The following is a 20,212-nucleotide window of genomic DNA, read 5'->3' as shown; positions in this document are numbered from 1 at the left end:
AGCCATCATTGTACCCCACATATAGTTGTTTAATACATGGGGCCAGTGTTGTTTAATGGCTTGAGTGTTGGAGACCTCTGGGACCCCATGGTCTAAATCCCCATTCAGCTATGGAAACTAGGCAACTGCAGGCTTCATCAGATGGAACTGGGGGAAGTGTCTTCTTCTTTACATGGGATTTTGTCTTTAAAGAAGATGGAGAATTTACTTACTCCCATCACATAGGATTGCCTCCTCCCAGCTCAACTATCTGCTTAGAGACAGAAGGCATCATTTTTATGGCAGACACCCCTACTCTGGGCTGTTCTCCTTTCCCTGGAAATCTCCTTGTTCTCAGGGAGACAGAAGACATTGTTCTTAAGACAGACATCCCTTCAAGGACAACAGAGGGATATCTGTTTGTGTCATTTGATGGTCTCCAGTTCCCTGGTGAAACATCATGGAGACCATCAAATGACACAAATGGATATCCCTCTGTTGTCCTTGAAGGGATGTGTGTCTTAAGAACAATTAGAACTGTTAAAATGGGGGGAGGGAGAGATTTGGGTGTGTTGAAGTCCCTTGGCAAATTACACTCTCTCAGCCTCAGAGGAAGGCAATGGCACTCCCCCTTCTAAATCTTTCCAACAAATCCCCATACACTTTTTCATGTCACTAGTGCAAACATATTTCCACCTAGTAACATCTAATTTGTGCAATAATACGACACAAGTATTTAAAAAAACAAACAAACAATCCCCCCATACACAGACAATTATATATACAATCGGGCCAAAGTATGATAGCTGGGACCCTACACTACGCTAGTTGTGCAACGCGGCTCAGAATTAATGAAGGGAAGACGTGCGTGAGTGAGAGACGCAGCTGCGACAGGATAGCAGTGAAGTAATTTAATTCAGGTGGGAGAGGATAAGGGTGAAGTTATGTAAGACTTATTTAATGTTAAATGATAAACAATGGCTTATGAAGATGATAAATGGGATAGAAATGTTCCCTCTCCCCCTTTCTGGCAAACAATGTTGCCAAAACTTGGACATAGCTACGTCTCTCACTTGCTGTGCTGTCTCGCACATGTGTTCCCCTCATTAATTCAGACACGGGTTGCACAACCAGCGTAGGGTCCTAGCTATCATACTTTTGCCTACAGTAGAGTGGGCCTTTGGTATCCCAATGGAGTTTGTATCCAGGAATCCTCCACCCCACATCTGTGGATGCTGAAGTTCTGTTACGTCCAATAGCAGAGTAAAATGGCGTTCCTTATATGAAATGGCAAAATCAAGATTTGCTTAAGTAGGGGAGATATTTTCAAACTAGGGATGGTTGAATTTGTGGATACAGAATACATGACTATGTAAGACCAAAAGTACAAGCATGTGTATGGCTGAATCATGCAGAACAAGACATATTAAAATGATGACCATGGTGCCTTAAAAAAACCTTTGAACCTATTCTCATGGTTCTCAGCTGGGACCTCCATTTTCTAGTCCTACCTATTCAGATATCTGGGCTTATCACTTAAAAGTATGTTTTTAAAGTCTTCCACCATAGGCAGATCTATAGCCTGTACACAAAAGGGGCTGAGATTCCAAATGATCTCATAATTTCCCCTCAAATGTTGTGGTTACAAAAACCTTCCTAATAACATTTATACATCTGTTTCCATAGGTCCATGGTTAGCCTCGTGCCAGACTTTGTTTCCTTCTATTTTTCCAAACAAAGATGAAATGGAGGTGCAGCTGAATTCCCCCTTCACTTTGAAATGTTCTGGAGACAGTGAAGTAAACTGGCAGCATCCAATACCTGAAGACAACGATACTATAGACATCAGAAGTGAAGAAAACAATAGCGGCTTTTTTGTGACTGTGCTGGAAGTGAAAAATGCTTCCGCTTCTCATACTGGACTGTATACTTGCTACTACAATCATTCCCAAGAAGAAGAAGGAGAGGTTGAGGGAAAGGATATTTATATCTTTGTGCCAGGTGAGTTAATTTGTTTCAGCATCTCTACTGGAGGCTATCAATGAGGGCTTTTGAATGGAGAGATGATGGGATTTTTATTAGAAACCATTTTTTTGTTTTTGTTTGTCCTATGCCTTTTCTATGGAGCCCCCAGTGGCGCAGTGGGTTAAAGCGCTGAGCTGCTGAGCATGTTGACCAAAAGGTTGCAGGTTCAAATCCGGGGAGCGGCGTGAGCTTCCACTATTAGCCCCAGATCCTGCCAACCTAGCAGTTTGAAAACATGCAAATCTGAGTAGATGAATAGGTACCGCTCCGGCGGGAAGGTCCATGCAGTCATACCAGCCACATGACCTTGGAGGTGTCTATGGACAATGCTGGCTCTTCTGCTTAGAAATGGAGATGAGCACCACACCCCAGAATCGGACACGACTGGACTTCATGTCATGGGAAAACCTTTACCTTACCTTATGCCTTTTCTATGTGTCCTTGCTGAGGATTTCAGACAATATTCAGTTCCAATTTCCCTGCATCTCCTGGAGATCATGATCACTCTGTAGTGTAACCCTACAGATTGCCCAACTTACTTTGTGTCTGTACATCATGGGGGAAGATTGATAGTAGTGGTGGGTAAACATTCATTCAGGGAAACTCATCAGCTATGATTGATATTGTCACTAAGGGACCCACTAATAAAAATTGAGAAATTTCTGGACATGGCCTTATACATTTTTATTATAGTGCAAAAATATTCTAGAGTTTAACAGATTGTGCAGCAGACCAAATGCCCTTCTGCTTACTCATTGGGTAATGGCTAATTATTTTCCCATCCACTAAGTGAAAAGTGTGAGAAATAATTGTGTGTCTATTTGTGGAACAATTGAGGACTTTCTGTGAAAAAACACAATTGCTTGTGTAACATAATTTACATCAATGCAGTGCCTGACTGAGATTCCAAACATAGAATTATAGAGTTGGAAGAGAAGACAAGGGCCATCCAGTTCAACTTGCTCCGCCACTTGTATAACTGTGTCCAGGATGTCAGAAGCTCACCTGGGCATGAGAAAACTATCATCGAAGTCTTGGAGGATGTTTCTACTCCATCCTAAGTAGAGAAGGTGCAGGATAGAAGCTGAAGATGTGAAAGTAACCACTTACTCCTCTGTCACTGTTGATGAATCTCGCTATCTTATTCCAAACAGATCCAGCTGTCCCCTTTGTCCCTACATCTCCTGAAGATTCAATCATTGTCATTACTGAGGAAGACGAGACCTCCACCATTCCTTGCCGCACAAGTGATCCTCATGCTCAAGTAACTTTAACTAACGGTGAAGGGAAAGTTGTGTACACCTTTTATGACAACAGGCAAGGCTTCATTGGAAACTTCTCTGCGGGTTCCTATACATGCAGGACCACTGTGAAGGCAGTGGAGTTCCTGTCTGGTGAATTTATTGTCTACGTTTACAAAGGTACATGTTTCTCAATTGCAAATAATGAATGTGTGCCCCCTATTAGTATCTGAAGGGTACAATTATGATATTTTAGGGTAAGGTCAGCATGGCATCACATTTTAGGGAATGTGTTTCCCTGAGCACTTATTCTTCCGTGAATATGTTAAGCAAAGATAAAGTACCGTATATACTCAAGTATAAGCCGAGTCTTTTAGCCCTTTTTTATGTTTGAAAAGCCCCCTTGGCTTATACTCGAGTCAAAGTTATGTATTATTTTACTCTCTTAGTATTATTATTATTATTATTATTATTAATATTATTATTATTATTAAATTTATTATTTTATTCTGTTTATTATTAAATTTATTATTATTTTACTCTGATAATAATAATAATAAACAGAATAAAATAATAAATTTAATAATAATAATAATAGTACTAAGAGAGTCTGATTATTATTATTATTATTATTATTATTATTATTATTATTAGGAGCCCCCGGTGGCGCAAGTTCGAATCCGGGGAGAGGCGGATGAGCTCCCTCTATCAGCTCCAGCTCTTCATGCGGGGACATGAGAGAAGCCTCCCACAAGGATGATAAAAACATCAAATCATCCAGGCGTCCCCTGGGCAACGTCCTTGCAGACGGCCAATTCTCTCACACCAGAAGCGACTTGCAGTTTCTCAAGTCGCTCCTGACACGACAAAAAAATATTATCACATTTGCATTATTTTACTCTATTTATTAATGTTATTATTAAATTTATTTTACTCTATTTATTATTGTTATTATTACATTTATTATTTTATTCTGTTATTATTACATTCATTATTTTACTCTATTTTTATTACATTTATTATTTTATTCTCTTTATTATTATTGGAAGGATACGTAAGCACATTTACACTGAAGAAGGTTAGAATAATGATTTAATCAGACCCCTATCTTAAATTACAGTTTTATGTAAATATTCAGAAACATTTAACCTACTGATGCCTCAATTAATGTAATTTTATTGGTATCTATTTTTATTTTGAAATTGACCAGTAGCTGCTGCATTTCCCACTCTTGACTTATACTCGAGTCAATAAGTTTTCCCAGTTTTTTGTTGTAAAATTAGATGCCTCAGCGAATATTCGAATCAACTTATACTCAAGTGTATATGGTAAACCTATATATCCTTCTGGATCTTTTGATGTGGCTTTACCACATCAGGAGAGTGGCGTCATATATTTAGTAAAGTCACAGCTGTGTCAGCATGCTTTGAAGTTTAGTGACTTAAAGGATATTAGAGGAAGATGTGCTTGGCAAAATCAGGATGGTCAATAAGGTAGTGCTTCAAATGGGTAGGGTACCCCACATAATATGAAATACTTGGTAACAACCAGCAGTTATTTAAAACCCTCTGTACTGTCTGCATTTCTTAACTGTATTAATTTTATTTTTTTCTGCTTGCAGCCACTTCCCATCTTCAAGTTGAGGTTGAATCCCTTAAGACTGTGTATAAAACAGGAGAAACTATTGTTGTAACTTGTGTGGTCTTGGATAATGAAGTTGTGAACTTGGAGTGGAAATATCCAGGGAAAGTGGTAAATACTCCCTTTGTTGTTGCATAAATGGACACAGAGTATTGTAGGTGGAGTTTTGGTTCTTCTTTTTAATATATATGTATATAGAACAAAAACAGATGAGCCCAACTTCTCGTTCTATTAGGCCGGTATTACGAATCAACACTTTACTAACAATAAAGTTAGTATGTAGAGCTCTACAAGATGTTATGGTGAGATGGATAACATATGGGGATGACAGGAAATGGGTCTATGGTTATAAAATAATAACAGTCCCTTGAACCTGGAAAACATAATAGAACAAAAACTGAGTGTTTATAGTGTTGCACACATGTTGCACTTATGTTGATGAGAAAGTACTTATGTTGAAGAGTGTAGCACTTTGCATAGACCCATAAAGATCTTAATTGAGTTCCTTATTTAGTCACAAATCCCAATGGCAGGCATGTAGCCGGGGGGGGGGGGCTTGGGGAGCTTCAGCCCTCCCTGAAATTCTGATGTTGGTCCACGAGAAGGCCTTACTGGTATATTATTTAAACTGTTATGTTTATTCATATCATGATCTGATCACCATGCTCAATATATCCCATATGCATGGGGGTATTGGGGTAAGAATGCAAAAGGTTTGCTAGGGTAGACTCTCTTTCACTCAGACTCAGCCCCCCCCCCCGAACCAAACTCAGCCCCCCCAAACCAAACTCAGCCCCCCTCCCCGAACCAAACTCAGCCCCCCTCCCCGAACCAAACTCAGCCCCCCCCCGAAACAAAATCCTGGCTACGAGCCTGCCCAATGGGGTTTTGATCCAACCCATTGTGATAATTGCAACGGGTGATGCCTGTGAGGTAAAATAAAAGCCTAAAAAGGTGCACTCCTATGCCCTTTTTAGCCTTCAGTAATTCATCAGAATGGCTTGGATCTAGGCATTTTTATGTCATGCTGTTATACCATCATAGTAATGCATTAGCCCGCTTTTGCCTTCGTTTTATCGTACAATGTCATTGTACTCCAGGCGTTCTTACATTGCAGGATCATTGAAAATATAGGGTTTTTTTCACTTTGGAAATATTCCACTAATGATACCCTTACCATTCAATAATTCAGTGTGGATGTCCTTTCTTTTGTTATTGGACATAAAGTGCATGTGGTTAGATTATCCCTTCCTCAAGAGAGAAACATGTTAAAATCAAATAGACAATTTACTGTTTGAGAGATGTTCTGCTGGACAAGAAAATACTGAGAATGGACTGGGATAAATGAACTGGGAATTCTTTAATAATAATAATAATAATAATAATAATAATAATAATAATTTTTATTTAATACCCCGCCACCATCTCCCCAATGGGGACTCAGGGTGGCTTACATGAGGCCAAGCCCAACAGCATATTACAATAAAGTAAAAACCAAAACACAATAACAACACAATAAAATGCATACAACATATGAGTACAAAGATGATAAAGCAAAATCATACATAGTAAAATAAAATAACATAACATAACAATGAGCGGGCTGCATGTGCAAGATAAAAACTAAAATGCTAAAAATACTAAAATCAGGATGAGATAGGGATGGAGCAGATTGTGACTTTTTATGTAGGGGATTGGATTGGTGAAATAAGAACGTTGTGAATGCCGGGGAATGCAATAAGATATCATTTAGGAAAAAGGTTGAACTGCAATGCTTTCAGTTTATACACTGTGTTTTTGCAATGTGGCACTGAAGTGGCCAAACTGTAAGGGGTGAAAGAGTAGGGTAGAAGTATAGTAAATGAAATAAAATAATAAAAAATAAATTTAGATTAAAATGAAAAAATGTGGGAGAGGGGGGAATTGAGATGATGTATGACAGATTAAATTACAAGAATCGAAATTCAGTCAAAATGTTCAAATGGTTTGTATTACTATTACTCATGTCTTTGTCTATATTTAGCAATAATAATAATAATAATAATAATAATAATAATAATCTTTATTTATACCCCGCCACCATCTCCACAATGGGGATTCAGGGTGGCTAACATGAGGCCAAGCCCCAAAATACAATACAACACAATAAAATACAGAATACAGAAACAAAATTAGTAGGATAGAAGTATATTATACAATTTTAATAGCTGTTTTGTCTTGAGTGAGGAAGAAGTGAGTTGTGTTTTTGTGATTTTTTATCTTTTTAATAAAAGAAGAGATAGAGTGATGGGGAAAGTTATGGGGGGAGAATTAGGGGATTCTTTCAGGATTGCTTTGTTTGTTTTATTCTAGTAAAAATGATCTCAAATATTATTAAATCCAGCACAAATGTTTCTCTCATTTACCGCAATGTAGTGACATCTATCTATCCTCCAAGTAGCCAGATACTGGTCAAAGGAAATTTAATCAACTACCAAACTCACAAATTTTGTATTTTGTCTGTTTGTTTGCTTTGTTCTGTTAGAAATGTAATATAATTGACTGGTTGCCCTGACACGACAAATAAAATAAATAAATAAATAAATAAATCCTATCTTCTTAACATTTTTTTTTTGAGATAAAGAAAAGTCTTTGCTAGTCTCCAGAGGTTAAGCAGGGAACTGATTTAATGCTTCCCTGTGGGGAGTGAATTCCAAACAAATTACAAAACCCTTCATCTCACCTACTTGGCCTTGGATTACGGTGGGTCCTGGTAGAGAGCTTCCTATGAAGATCTTTGTGTGTATGGAAAATGATAATAGATCATAAGGATGCCACATTATTTTCTCAGCTAACCTATTTAATGAACATATTTGTTAATTCCCAACTGCAGAAGAACAAAGGTATCATCTCACTTGAAGACATCAAAGTGCCAGTCCAGAAACTGATTTACAATGTGACCATTCCTGATGCTTCAGTAAGCGACAGTGGAGATTACGAGTGTGAAGCTCATCATGTGACCAAAGACTTAAAGAAAACAAAAAGAACCGTCATTACAGTTCATGGTACAGTCTGTTTCTAGTTACCATACTGTTTTTAACTGAACATGCTAAAAACTTGTCCTGAGGAGCTACTCATGGAAATCTTTGTCCTCCCACAGATAAAGGGTTCATTCATCTGGAGCCCCATTTTAATCCCATGGAAGCAGTCAATCTGCATGAAGTTAAAAAATTTATAGTTGGTGTGCATGCATATCCAGAGCCCAGAATCTTTTGGCTAAAGGACAATGTCACTCTGATGGAGAATCTCACCGAGATTGTCACTAGTTCCAAGCAGATCCAGGAGACGAGGTGAATAAAATATGTGCCAAGATTATCGGTTGATGTCTTAGCAAATCCATTAGTTCTCCATATTGCAAACCAAAGGATTGCCTTGGAAAGTATTCTTCAGAGAGACTCCAACCAATTTCACATTGTTCCCATTCCTCCCATCCTGTTATCTTTGACCAGTTTATATATATATTATTATTGTCATGTGTCTGATACCATTTACAAACGTATGTCTTCTTTTGTACTGAATGAAGCCGCGGAGTTCATTCATTTTCTCTCAGCATCTGTAGGATCTACAGATAACTGGATTTAGGCCATTGGTACCACTCTTATAGTAGATGTCTGAAGAAGGCTGGACAGCCCCCCCCCCCACACACTATATATCCCCCCTTTCCTAATTTTAAAAGCTATCGAAAACATCCCAGTTTTCCATTTCTTGTCTTCCTTCTTTCTTTTCCATAGGCTCCAGGTATTTCCCCCCATCATAATGGGCAAACGTCCAGTTCTACATCTTCTATTTGTATGTGCTCTCTTATACTGCAATTGCTCACAAAGGATATGCAAATTTCCCTTACCTCAGCTTTGTTTCTTTCTTATGTTTGATCATAAGCAATTATTTTCTGTATTTCCAAATTATGAATCTGAACAAAACCTAGCAATCGTTTTTGAAAACCATCACCAGCTTCAAAAGACACTCGTGATTGCTTGAACATCACATCTATTGCAAATAGTGCAACACGATCATAAATAGGTTACTCAGGCCCCTTTCACATTGCCCTGTATCCCAGGATCTGATCCTAGATTAGCTGTTTATTCTAGATTATCTGGCGGTGGAGACTCATTTAATCCAGTTTGAAGCAGATAAATTGAGGTCAGATCCTGGGATATAGCCCAGTATAGAAGGGGCCTATGAATTCCAGTGATTCATAGGTGTGTTCTCTTACATATGTTCCAAAATTACATCTGATTGAGGTATTACACTCATGTCGGTAGAGTAAAGCAAATTAAGGGTACAATCTCTTGCATAAGTTTGGCCTATTTGAGAAACAAAATGTGATCCAGAGAAATAGGCACATTGTTATGCAAATTAGAGCATTTCATCTTTTCTTCTGTAATGTATGATTTAGATAAAGTCATTTAAACAGAAAAACATTGAGATGTAAATGTTCAATTTTTGTTGATTCCAGTTAGATTGAAATACACTCAATTATTTTGGTGACCTCATTAGATGGGGTACTTTTCGGTGGCATGTACTGGTCCTTCTATAGTTTTATGACAGAGCCCACCAGCTCTCATCTCATGGCGTAAAACTACTTCAGGTGGGGCTCCGTCGCAAAAATATAGAGGAACTAGTCCATGCTGCTGTGGTGGCAACATGGGAGGCTTTCCAGGAAGCTGGACAGCAGATACTTCCCCCTGTGGGATGAGGTAGGGGGGAAGCCAGGTGATGTGGGGCATGGCGTGGCAGGTTTCCCCCACCGGGCACCACCAGATTCGCCACATGTGATGAGTCTGGTGGCCCATCTGATGAGGTCCAGGGATGCACTGAATTGTGAAATGATGTGACTGTCAATTCTTTTCATTCAGGCATGCCAAGTCTTCACCTCCAGGTCATGTGAGACATTACCTAGATCAGGGGTCCTCAAACTAAAGCCCAGGGACTGGATATGGCTCTCCAAGGTCATTTACCCGGCCCTTGCTCAAGGTCAACCTAAGTCTGAAATGACTTGAAAGCACACAACAACAACAATCCTATCTCATCAGCCAAAAGTAGGCCCACACGTCCCATTGAATAAGTAATAAGTTTTTATGTGTTAAAATTGTTCTTCATTTTAATTATTGTATTGTTTTAAAGTGTTTTTGCACTACTGTTTTTTGCAGTGTGCATAGGAATTCATTCATCCCCCCCCCCCCTTCAAATTATCATCCAGCCCTCCAACAGGTTGAGGGACTCTGACCTGGCCCTCTGTTTAAAAGGTTTGAGAACCCCTGACCTAGATCATTACCTAGATTTGCTTTTGGGAATAGCACATCAGATCCAAGCTTTCCCCACTTCTCTCACCCCAATTTCCTAAACCTTTGGTCAAACCAGGAAGTTGCATCCAGAACTATATGAGCAGAAAATTGAACTTCTTTTCACAGAGCCTTATTGAAAGACAATCACTTTCTAAATAGGATTAATTTCCATATCAACGTATTCAGGATCAGGAAAAAAAGACTTTGTTCCAAAAAAGGAGTATTTCCTTATAGGAAATGTCGTTTTCTCACATAATTGCTTTCCAGTGTATCTGTTCTGTTTCCTTAGAATCATGTAGTTGTACTGTTTTGCAAAAGTGACCATGTTTTGTCTATTTTCTATAGGTACCAAAGTGTGCTAAAATTAATTCGTGCCAAGGAAGAAGACAGTGGGTACTACACTCTTGTAGCACAGAATGAAGATGAAATTCAAAGATATACTTTCTCTCTGCTCATACAAGGTAAACATCTAGAATGGGTGAAGTCTATATTAAAGTATAGTGTTGAAACAGAAGTAGAAAAGGTGGGGATCCGTTTCATGCATGGGGGATCCATGGGCCAACAAGTGAATTTGAATTGGGACGGCATGCAGAAAATCTAATTTTTTAAGATTTAGACCTGGGAGACTGGGTTCAAATCCTTGTTCAGCCATGAAGGACACTGAGTAACTTTGAGCAAATCATAACTAATGGTTTTACAAGATTGGTTTAAAACTGAAATTGGAAATAGCCATATAGACATTATAGATTATCCATGTAGAAACTAGTCTCCCTGATTTAGCTACAGTACCAAATCTCTTTGGGATTTGGCATCAAGGAGCCTGTCACACTACACAGTTATAGCACATTCAGATTATAGTTTGTAGGGTTTTAAAAAATTATTTAAATGCATTTGTTTAGAATTATTTCTTTACTAGCCTTTGAAGCACAGCCTCCCCCAATTAAATCTAAACATATTGACATGATGAACAATTAGTATACATAGGACAGAATTAGAGCAGAGATAAGTTTAAATTGGAATAGCTTTCTTGACTTTTAAAAAAATATTTTATGTGTTGGAAATGTTTTCCATACCACAGAGAAGCATTCAGCCATCTTATTGATATCCCCTCCATTTGAAAATTAGAACAATTTTAACACCCCCTCTACTCTTTAGATGATAGACCAAACTTTAGCCATATGTAATCTAAATAGCTCACTTATTCCATGGTTTTTAGCCTTATTATAAGCCTTTAGAATAAATAACAATCTGTACATTAAGTCTGACCCCAGAAAGTAAATTTATCTGTCATAGCATATTTAGTATTTGCATTCTGTCAAGAAACACCATATGGCATAAATCATATTTCTGAAAATCAGAGTCAATAACACGGCAGATTAGCTAGGAGCAAACTGCTGATATCTGTGGATGATACTTCGGAAATTATTTTTGTCCCAGATGTTGACACATTTAAACATCTGCTTTGCCTGGCTGAAAGTCAGAAAATAATCCCTTTCACATGGATTTAATTTGAAGAGAGGAAGGGGTAAGTTAAAGGGACAAGAAATCACAAACTTATCTTGGTGACCACTGTTGTATAATGCTTTTATAGAAGAATCTGGAAAATGTCCATAGTGATGTCTTCTCATTCCTTGCCCACTGATACTGTTGCTTGCTTATTGTACTGCATTTTCTGTAAACTATAAACTGTTTTTCCTCATGACAGTTTTGTATTATACAACATTCAGTGGTGTGGGTTTTGTAAGATCTTAAATTCTTTCTGTTGAACTCTAAAAATGTTGGCAAACTTTTATTTCAAGGTGCCCAGACAGAATTCCTAAAGTGTAGCTAGCAGTTCAGTCCTATGTGTGTTTAGTGAAAAAAAGAGAAGAGAATCACCAAATTAAATGCATTTTTTCAATTATTATTATTATTATTATTATTATTATTATTATTATTATTATTATTCAGCTGCAGCTTAAGAAATTTACATAATTACATTCAAAAGTTGTGCTCCTTGAACCAGTACTGGTCTATGAGACATTTGCTGTCAGTCCCTGAGAAGTTTCTAAGAAAGAACAAAATAATTGTAATTCATGGACACGAGTATAGTACTGCTTGCTGGAATATAAGGGCAAATTATTTTGGTTCCTCACAAGAAATAGCCTAAAAAGCAGTGAAGTAAATTTATTTATTTTATTTACTTTATTTCTATATCGCTTTTCTCAGCCCTCAGGCGACTCAAAGCGGTGAACAACATCAGTACAAAATATCACAAAACAAGTATAGGGCAATTAAAAATAATTATCACATAAATCATTAACATCAGTATAACAATCATTAGTGCCTCAACAGTAAAATCAGAATCCAGTCTCATCATCCATTATTCCGTATTCCAATGTTCAGTTACACTGTTTCATCAAATGCTTGTTTGAACAGCCAGGTTTTCTCTTTCCTCCGAAACGCCAGCAGGGAGGGGGCCAATCTGATATCTGCAGGCAGGGCGTTCCACAGCCGAGGGGCCACCACTGAGAAGGCGCTGTCTCTTGTCCCCACCAAGCACGGGTGTGATGCAGGCAGGACTGAGAGCAGGGCCTCCCCAGATGATCTTAGAGTCCTAGTCGGTTCATAGGAGGAGATACGTTCAGGGAGGTAAGTAGGGCCAGAACCGTCTAGGGCTTTATAGGCTAAAGCCAGCACTTTGAATTGTTCCCGGTAGCAAACTGGTAGCCAGTGGAGCTGGCACAACAGAGGAGTAGTATGCTCCCTGAGTGCCACTCCTGTTAGCAACCTGACTGCCGAGCGCTGGACCATTTGAAGCTTCCGAGCAGTCTTCAAAGGCAACCCCACGTAGAGAGCGTTGCAGTAGTCTATGCGGGATGTAACCAGAGCGTGGACTACCGCAGCCAAGTCAGACTTCCCAAGGTACGGGCGCAGCTGGCGCACAAGTTTTAACTGTGCGAATGCTCCCCTGGTCACTGCTGAAACCTGGGGTTCCAGGCTCAGCGATGAGTCCAGGGTGACACCCAAGCTGCGAACCTGCGTCTTCAGGGGGAGTGTGACCCCGTAAAGGATCGAATGTTAGGAAAAACAAACAATGATGTGCTTTGGATCTGGATGTCCTGTAGGAATGAGTCTACCAGATAGATATGAGGTTTTAAGATATGCTTATCTTCTCCATCATTTATCAGTATGCAGTGGGCCTGATAGATTTCCCAATTTATTATTTTTTTCAGTACCAGCTTTAATTCGAGACCTAGTAGATGATCACCATGGCTCTGCTGGGCAAACTGTGAAATGCTTGGCTGAAGGGACACCTCTCCCTGATGTGGAATGGTTGATTTGCAAGGATATTAAAAGGTACTAACAAAGGGTTCTGACTGTCTTTGAATAGTATTGATTTCATGGTATCGTTTTAAATTTATAATCTCATAAATGTTTGTGTAATATATTGTCTCACTCTGGCACTTTATATGACATATATTGAATGCAGCCTGTTTTATATCCGCAGCCTCTGTTGAGGTATACCGAATCTTTTAAATCAATAGGGGTTTTATATGATGTTTTGTGTATATTTGTTTATGTAAATTTATATTGTTATTGTTTATATATGCTCTCGTATTTTATTGTATTGTGTATTTTGTTGCACTACAAAGTGCTTTTGTAAGCTGTCCTGAGTTTCTTTTGGAAGATGGTGATAGGATATAAATAAAGTATTATTATTATTATTATTATTATTATTATTATTATTAGGTTTAAATGTTAGGAAACAGTGACATATGTGTACTCACAGGGATATGATTTCACTTAATGAAAATATTTTTTTTATTTCAGTGAGACTAAGGTCAATGTTAAGTGTGTGAATACATTTATTTATTTATTTTATATTCAAAAAGTCACAGGGTTGCCCAATCAAGATTGAACTATGGCATATTTAAAGAATACAGTTAATCCCCCTTCACCAAATTTCAGTTCCATCAGACAGTTCTTTCCTCCAGGAAGTACACTACCAGTCTAGTGTATTTATGAATCACTATATCCAAGGTGGTGTAGTGGTTTGAGAATTGGACTGGAAATCTGGAGACCTCCTCACCCATGAACACCTAATGGGTGATTTTGGGTGAACCATTATCTCTCTGTCTCAGAGGAAGTCAAACCTCCTTTGAACAAATCTTGCCAAGAAAACCCCATGAAAATGTTGCCTAAGGTTCACCATAAGATGGAAACGACTTGAAGGCAAACAACAAAACAATTATAATGGTTTCTTAATAAGCTGAGTCTATAAGATTTACCTTCTTGACAGTGTTCTCTTTCAAATTGTTCTAAAGAAGGAGTTCGCCAGATATAGCTCCGTCAGCTTTGCAGAGCTTTGCGATAGCTCTTTTGAGGAACTGTTCATAGCAATTTTGTACCCCAGGTTCTTCCATTAAAAAACAAACAAATGGGGACATAATTTTCTGAGATGGTCCTATTTTTAAATAATAATAATAATAATAATAATAATAATAATAATAATAATACCACTTTATTTATATTCCACCCTTCTCACCCTGAAGGGGACTCGGAGTGGATCACAAGTATACATACACAGCAAACATTCAATGCTGTTTCTATAGACAGTACACACAGACAGAACAGAAGGAGGTGTTTCGATGCCATGGATGGTTGGTCTCGAGTCCACAGGGGGTGCTGTTGCTCCATCCTCTATGCGAAAAAGCCGTCAGGACTTCCACATTCCAGCATTTTCTGATCTTCTTTTGCTTTATGGCATTGTAAAACACCTCCCCCACTTTTAATGGTACCTAATTTCTCTAATTACAGCTAAAGCAGTTTTCGGACTGCTTAGGTAAACAGTGAGCAGGGTTGACGGTCAGCCGTTCACGCCAACCCGGGGGTTCGAACTTGCAATCTTTCGGTTGATGGATCTTATAGTTGCTGATGATTTACCAGCTGTGGTAAATCTCCAGGAAAGAAGAGGAGAAGGGAAGAATACATTCCCGTATGTTTCAGAATTAAAAATGGTGAAAATAAAATATTGTGAGAAAATAACCTAAGACAATAGTAACTCAGGACAATAGGATACTTTTTAAAATATCTCTTAACTACTGCAATAAATACTAAACTCCCAACATATTTGCTCCCTCAGGAGGCATTCAGTATTTTGTAAACTGAATACCTCACCTAAGAGCAGGCAGGTAACAGCTGAGGCAAAAATAGTGTTTCGACAGAATGGATAAAAGTCTAGAGATATGAAATACAACTTTGACGTCTAGATGCCACCACCAAAGTTCCCAAGGTGGCAGCTGTGGTAAGGATGAAAAGCTTGTGAAGTCTTTAAGTGTGGATGTGAGGTATCCTAGAAAATGTATTCTTTGGACCTATTTTTCTTTGAACCCGGAACAGGCTTCAGTAAGAGCCAAATGTATGATCCAACCACCCACATTACATCGACACATCTTTCTCTCTAGGTGCAGCAATGATACTTCGTGGACTCTCCTGACTAACAACATCTCTGATATTACTATGGAGACTCATCTGGATGAGAGGAACATGGTAGAGAGCCAGGTGACTTTTCAGAAGGTGCAAGAAACATTGGCTGTTCGATGCTTGGCAAGGAATGACCTTGGAACAGTAGCACGGGAACTGAAGCTTGTGGCTCCAAGTGAGTTAACTTTGTGTAGCCTTTACTCAGATATCATGTAACTTCTAGCTATAGGGCCTAAATATCCCCAATGGGGAGACGGTGGCGGGTATAAATAATAATAATAACAATAATAATAATAATAATAATAATAATAATAATAATTGTTATTAAAGGCGCCAGATCCTGTCTGATCATAGAAGCAAAACAGGATGGGTACATGAATGGGAGACCACCAGGTGTTGCAGGCTATATTTCAGAAGAAGGCGGCATGTCCTCCAAGTATTATTTGAAATCCATGGGGGCGTCACAAATAAACAGACAATGTGAAGGCACTTACTGACATATACACATACTTCCAGCTTCCAACTGGAGAGATTATTTGCCAGTTGGGGGGCAGGATCTCTAAAGTTGTGAGGGCTCCAGTGGGAGGAAAGGAAAATGGTTGCATTTTCAGGCACCATTCAGTTAATTTAACTAGATTTGAAGAGATTACCGCCAAATCCCCAGGATAAATTTTAATTAAAGAATGGGGGGGGGGGCTGCTGGGACTCCTTCATGGGATACAAAGTTGAAACTCAAGGACTGCATACTTTGTCCATCCCCATTTGTCCATCAGCTTTCCAAGAGTGCAGTATAGCATTATTTTTTGTCGAAAGCCAAAATAGCTTGATAAATATTATGCATATTGTAAATACGAATATATCTTGTTATCTTGTATATATTAAAACTAATATATCGTCAGATACTTATTACTTGTGTTGCTGTGCCTAAGATCCCAGATAGGCATGGAAAGAGTTGCTCAGATAACGTGTAGCTCATAGTAATTTCATTAAAATTACCTTTTTTTGAAGCGATATCGAAGCTTTTTTAAAAAAACGGGAAGTCTCTTTTCCCTTCCGAAGCTTTTTCTGCCATTTTTGTTATGACTCAGGAAGTGAGTCGGAAATGATTCAGCTTTTCCCCACTTCTGGTCCCTGGCCTTGACTCAAGCCAAGGCAGAGGGACCAGAAGAGGGGGCAAGTGGAGGAAATGCCTTCCTTCTGTGGATTAAAACCAGAGAAGGAAGGAATTTTCTCTGCTTGCTTTCCCCCTACTTCTGGTTCATGGCCTTGGCTCAAGCCAAGACAGAGGGACCAGAAGAGGGGACAAGGGGGCAAATGGAGGAAATTCCTTCCCTCTCTAGTTTTAAACCAGAGAAGGAAGGAATTTCTTCCACCTGCTTTCCCCCCGATTCTGGTCTCTGGCCTTGGCTAAAAGCCAGAGAAACCAGTTTTAAAGCAGAGAAGGAAGGAATTTCCTCCGCTTGCTTTTCCCCACTTCTGGAGTAAAACAACTACTTTCAAAGTAAAGACCACCCAATGAAACAGGAAATAACACTTTCAAATCATTAACGAAAGGATTCGGAAGTCTCAGAAGTTTTGAAAAGTTTTGAATTTTTTTTCTGTGAAAATCGGAATTGACTTTAGAATCAAATCACCATTTTTGAACTTTTTTTTTTAGTTTTGAACCATTTTTTTTAATCAACCAAGCCTAATCCCAGAATAATTCTATATATTTCCAAAGGAAGATTACATTATATAGTAAAGTAAAGGTAAAGGTTTACCCTGACATTAAGTCTTACAGCAGGAGCTCACCCTGCTCCCGGATTCGAACCGCCAGCCTTTCGGTCAGCAAGTTCAGCAGCTCATTGGTTTAGCCTGCTGTGCCTCTAGGGGGCCCTACATTGTACTGTATAATATGACTGTATTTCTTAGCTTTTAAAGTGCCACATGGATTGTCACTGTTTTTGGTGCATCAGACTAACAAAGATTCCTTTTTGAAAGTTAGAGCTTCTGCTTCTTACTGTCCCATGTCTGTGCCTCAGTATTTGGCCCCACATGGCTGTTTTTTTTTAAAACAGAGGAAGTATTGATTAGTATAAGATGAGTCTTTCATCTTAGGAAAGACAGGAAGCAGCAACTGGTAATTAAAAGACAGCTGCATTTAAACAAGTAGGGAAGGGCATGATTCAGTCAGTCGAACACTTCTATATCCTTCTGATTTAAATAGGAAAAAATATAGCACAATGGTATGTATTTCTAACCACAAGAAAGTCCTGTGAAGTTCAATCAGATCTGCTTGTGAGGCAGACATAAACAGTGAGATCCTCACAATCATGAATATGTATATATATCTGGTGGGTCAAAAGTCACAAGAGTGCCTAAAGTTTTAATAACTTTTTGAAATAATATTTGAAAAGATTTTACATATAATGTAATTTTATTTTCTATATATATTTTATATGATGCCCCAGTATTGTAATTTTTTAAGGAGTTTGTTAATAATGAAACCTTTTTTGAATTTTGGCTCACCTTATTCTCAAACGTCTTCTTCAAAGCTTATTTAAATATCTGCAGTTCACTTATCTGCAAGTGTGGAAAATGACCTTTCTAGGAATTCACTAGGTCCTCCAGATGATGATATGGTATGCTTCTTGTGGAAGTTACTGTAGAGTTGCACTGGGGGACCTAGCCAATGCTTAGAGAGGATACATAGTTTCCTATTATAACTAAGGTCTGGCAGGCAAGCATCATCCATGGTAATGGAGAGTATTGCTGTATAAGAAAACACTGTTGAACAAAATGGTAAAACTCATGTATTACCTGCTTAATTCTCCATTCTAGTTCTTACAGCAGTGGAACTTTTACATGAAAAAAACACACATAGGGTTGCATGGCTAAAGTTCTTATCTTTGTCAAGGGCTTGCCCCCTCCCCCTTTTAAAAATTAAGATTATAATAAAACATAGAAAAGAAGTCAGAAAAATAAGGTTATATTTATTTATTCTTCATTTATTTCCAAGATTTCTACCCCGTCTTTCTCAACCCCTGAAGGGGGACTCAGGGCAGCTTATAATGGCAACAATTTGATGTCGACAACATGTAAAATATAATATAACAACATTATGCATGAGATAAAACATTGAATTAAAATACATTAAAACATTATTATTATTATTATTATTATTATTATTATTATTATTTGTCATATCTCCGAATCCAGATCTAATTTAGTGATCGACGACTCAGTCCAAAGCCTGTCCTATATGCATAATTCTTCAAAAATTCTTCAAAGATGCTCATTCTATAGCAATTATTTCTTTCTATAGTCCTGAGATACACATTCTAGGATTTTCTGCTATACAAGATTTGCCACAGCTTCTGAAGGTTAACTTAAATATTATATTGTTGCTGACACCCATGACATTTTGTAGTAGAAGGTGATACAAAAGTTATTCTATTTTTTAAAAGTAGGTGATTCTCTGGTTCCTCTGACCCATCCATCTGCTAAAAGTCAATCATGGTTTCCTTTTCTTTTCCCTGCAGCTTTAAAATCAGAATTGACTCTGGCTGCCGCGATCCTAGTGTTGCTAGTCTTTGTAATAATTTCGCTGATTGTCCTGGTTATCATATGGAAACAGGTAAATTAGAAAAACACTTATCTTGTAGATTTATCATTCACTTTACTTGATAGGGGTGAGGATAATATGCTGTATTTCATCTCTTGCCTATTGCAGAAGCCAAGATACGAGATTAGATGGAGAGTCATCGAGTCTATCAGCCCAGATGGCCATGAATATATATATGTGGATCCCATGCAGTTGCCTTACGATTCAAGATGGGAATTTCCTAGAGATGGATTAGTGCTGGGTAAGGATCACAACTGCATCTCCTGTAGCTACTGTTATACAGAAAGGATTATCATGCTTTGAATGTGGGAAAGCTGTATCATTATCAGTAACATATTAATTCACTGTCAATAAATGATTTGGTTGCATAGCTAGAACCTGGGAACACATCTCTGTGTGCTCAGCTGATGTTTTTATTGATAGGAACCATAGTGTGAACTCCTCCTGCATTGTCCAGAGCATCTCAGGATCCCTTGTTATGTATGGAAGAGGTGGCATGATATAGTCTCCATATCATCAGAGTTGCTTAAGTACTTTACCCTAAAACTTTAAGTATTATTCAAACTAAGGTACTTGAGGTGGTGAAATTCTGGTCCATACTGTGAGAGACTGCAAGTAGGTGGTCTTCCTGCAGCTCATTCTCTGAATTGAATCCTTATGTACCCTAAATACATACCACCTCCCAAAGAAGAGGGCACTAATACAGCATTGGGTTCATTAAGAACTGAATTTACAGTGCGGGATTCTAAGTCTACTTATTTTGGACCTATTCTAGTGATTTGGCCTATATTTCAATTTAATACAAATCATGACACCATAATTCACCAGAAATGTATGTTAGAACATCTTTTCACTATTCATGGTTGGTGGGCTCCTTCCTACATTGCTTGAGGCCATGAGGGATATCCAGATTATATAGAGCATGTGCATGA

At 38.3% G+C, this 20,212-nt stretch overlaps 1 protein-coding gene across 2 annotated transcripts in view; it reads left to right on the top strand.

Moving 5' to 3' along the window:
- PDGFRA (platelet derived growth factor receptor alpha) overlaps positions 1-20,212 on the top strand; it is an 83,336-nt gene that overhangs the window by 27,928 nt on the left and 35,196 nt on the right. For both annotated transcript variants that reach the window (XM_067468768.1, XM_060778521.2), the window contains exons 3-12: positions 1,666-1,980; positions 3,159-3,425; positions 4,867-4,997; positions 7,759-7,930; positions 8,026-8,215; positions 10,556-10,671; positions 13,426-13,549; positions 15,658-15,851; positions 19,198-19,292; positions 19,389-19,521. In XM_067468768.1, the coding sequence (XP_067324869.1) occupies positions 1,666-1,980; positions 3,159-3,425; positions 4,867-4,997; positions 7,759-7,930; positions 8,026-8,215; positions 10,556-10,671; positions 13,426-13,549; positions 15,658-15,851; positions 19,198-19,292; positions 19,389-19,521 (1,737 nt within the window). The remainder of the gene's footprint in view (positions 1-1,665; positions 1,981-3,158; positions 3,426-4,866; positions 4,998-7,758; positions 7,931-8,025; positions 8,216-10,555; positions 10,672-13,425; positions 13,550-15,657; positions 15,852-19,197; positions 19,293-19,388; positions 19,522-20,212) is intronic.

Source organism: Anolis sagrei, chromosome 5, assembly GCF_037176765.1.
Source record: "Anolis sagrei isolate rAnoSag1 chromosome 5, rAnoSag1.mat, whole genome shotgun sequence".
Lineage (NCBI taxonomy): Eukaryota > Metazoa > Chordata > Lepidosauria > Squamata > Dactyloidae > Anolis > Anolis sagrei.
This window is presented reverse-complemented; position numbering and strand designations above follow the sequence as displayed.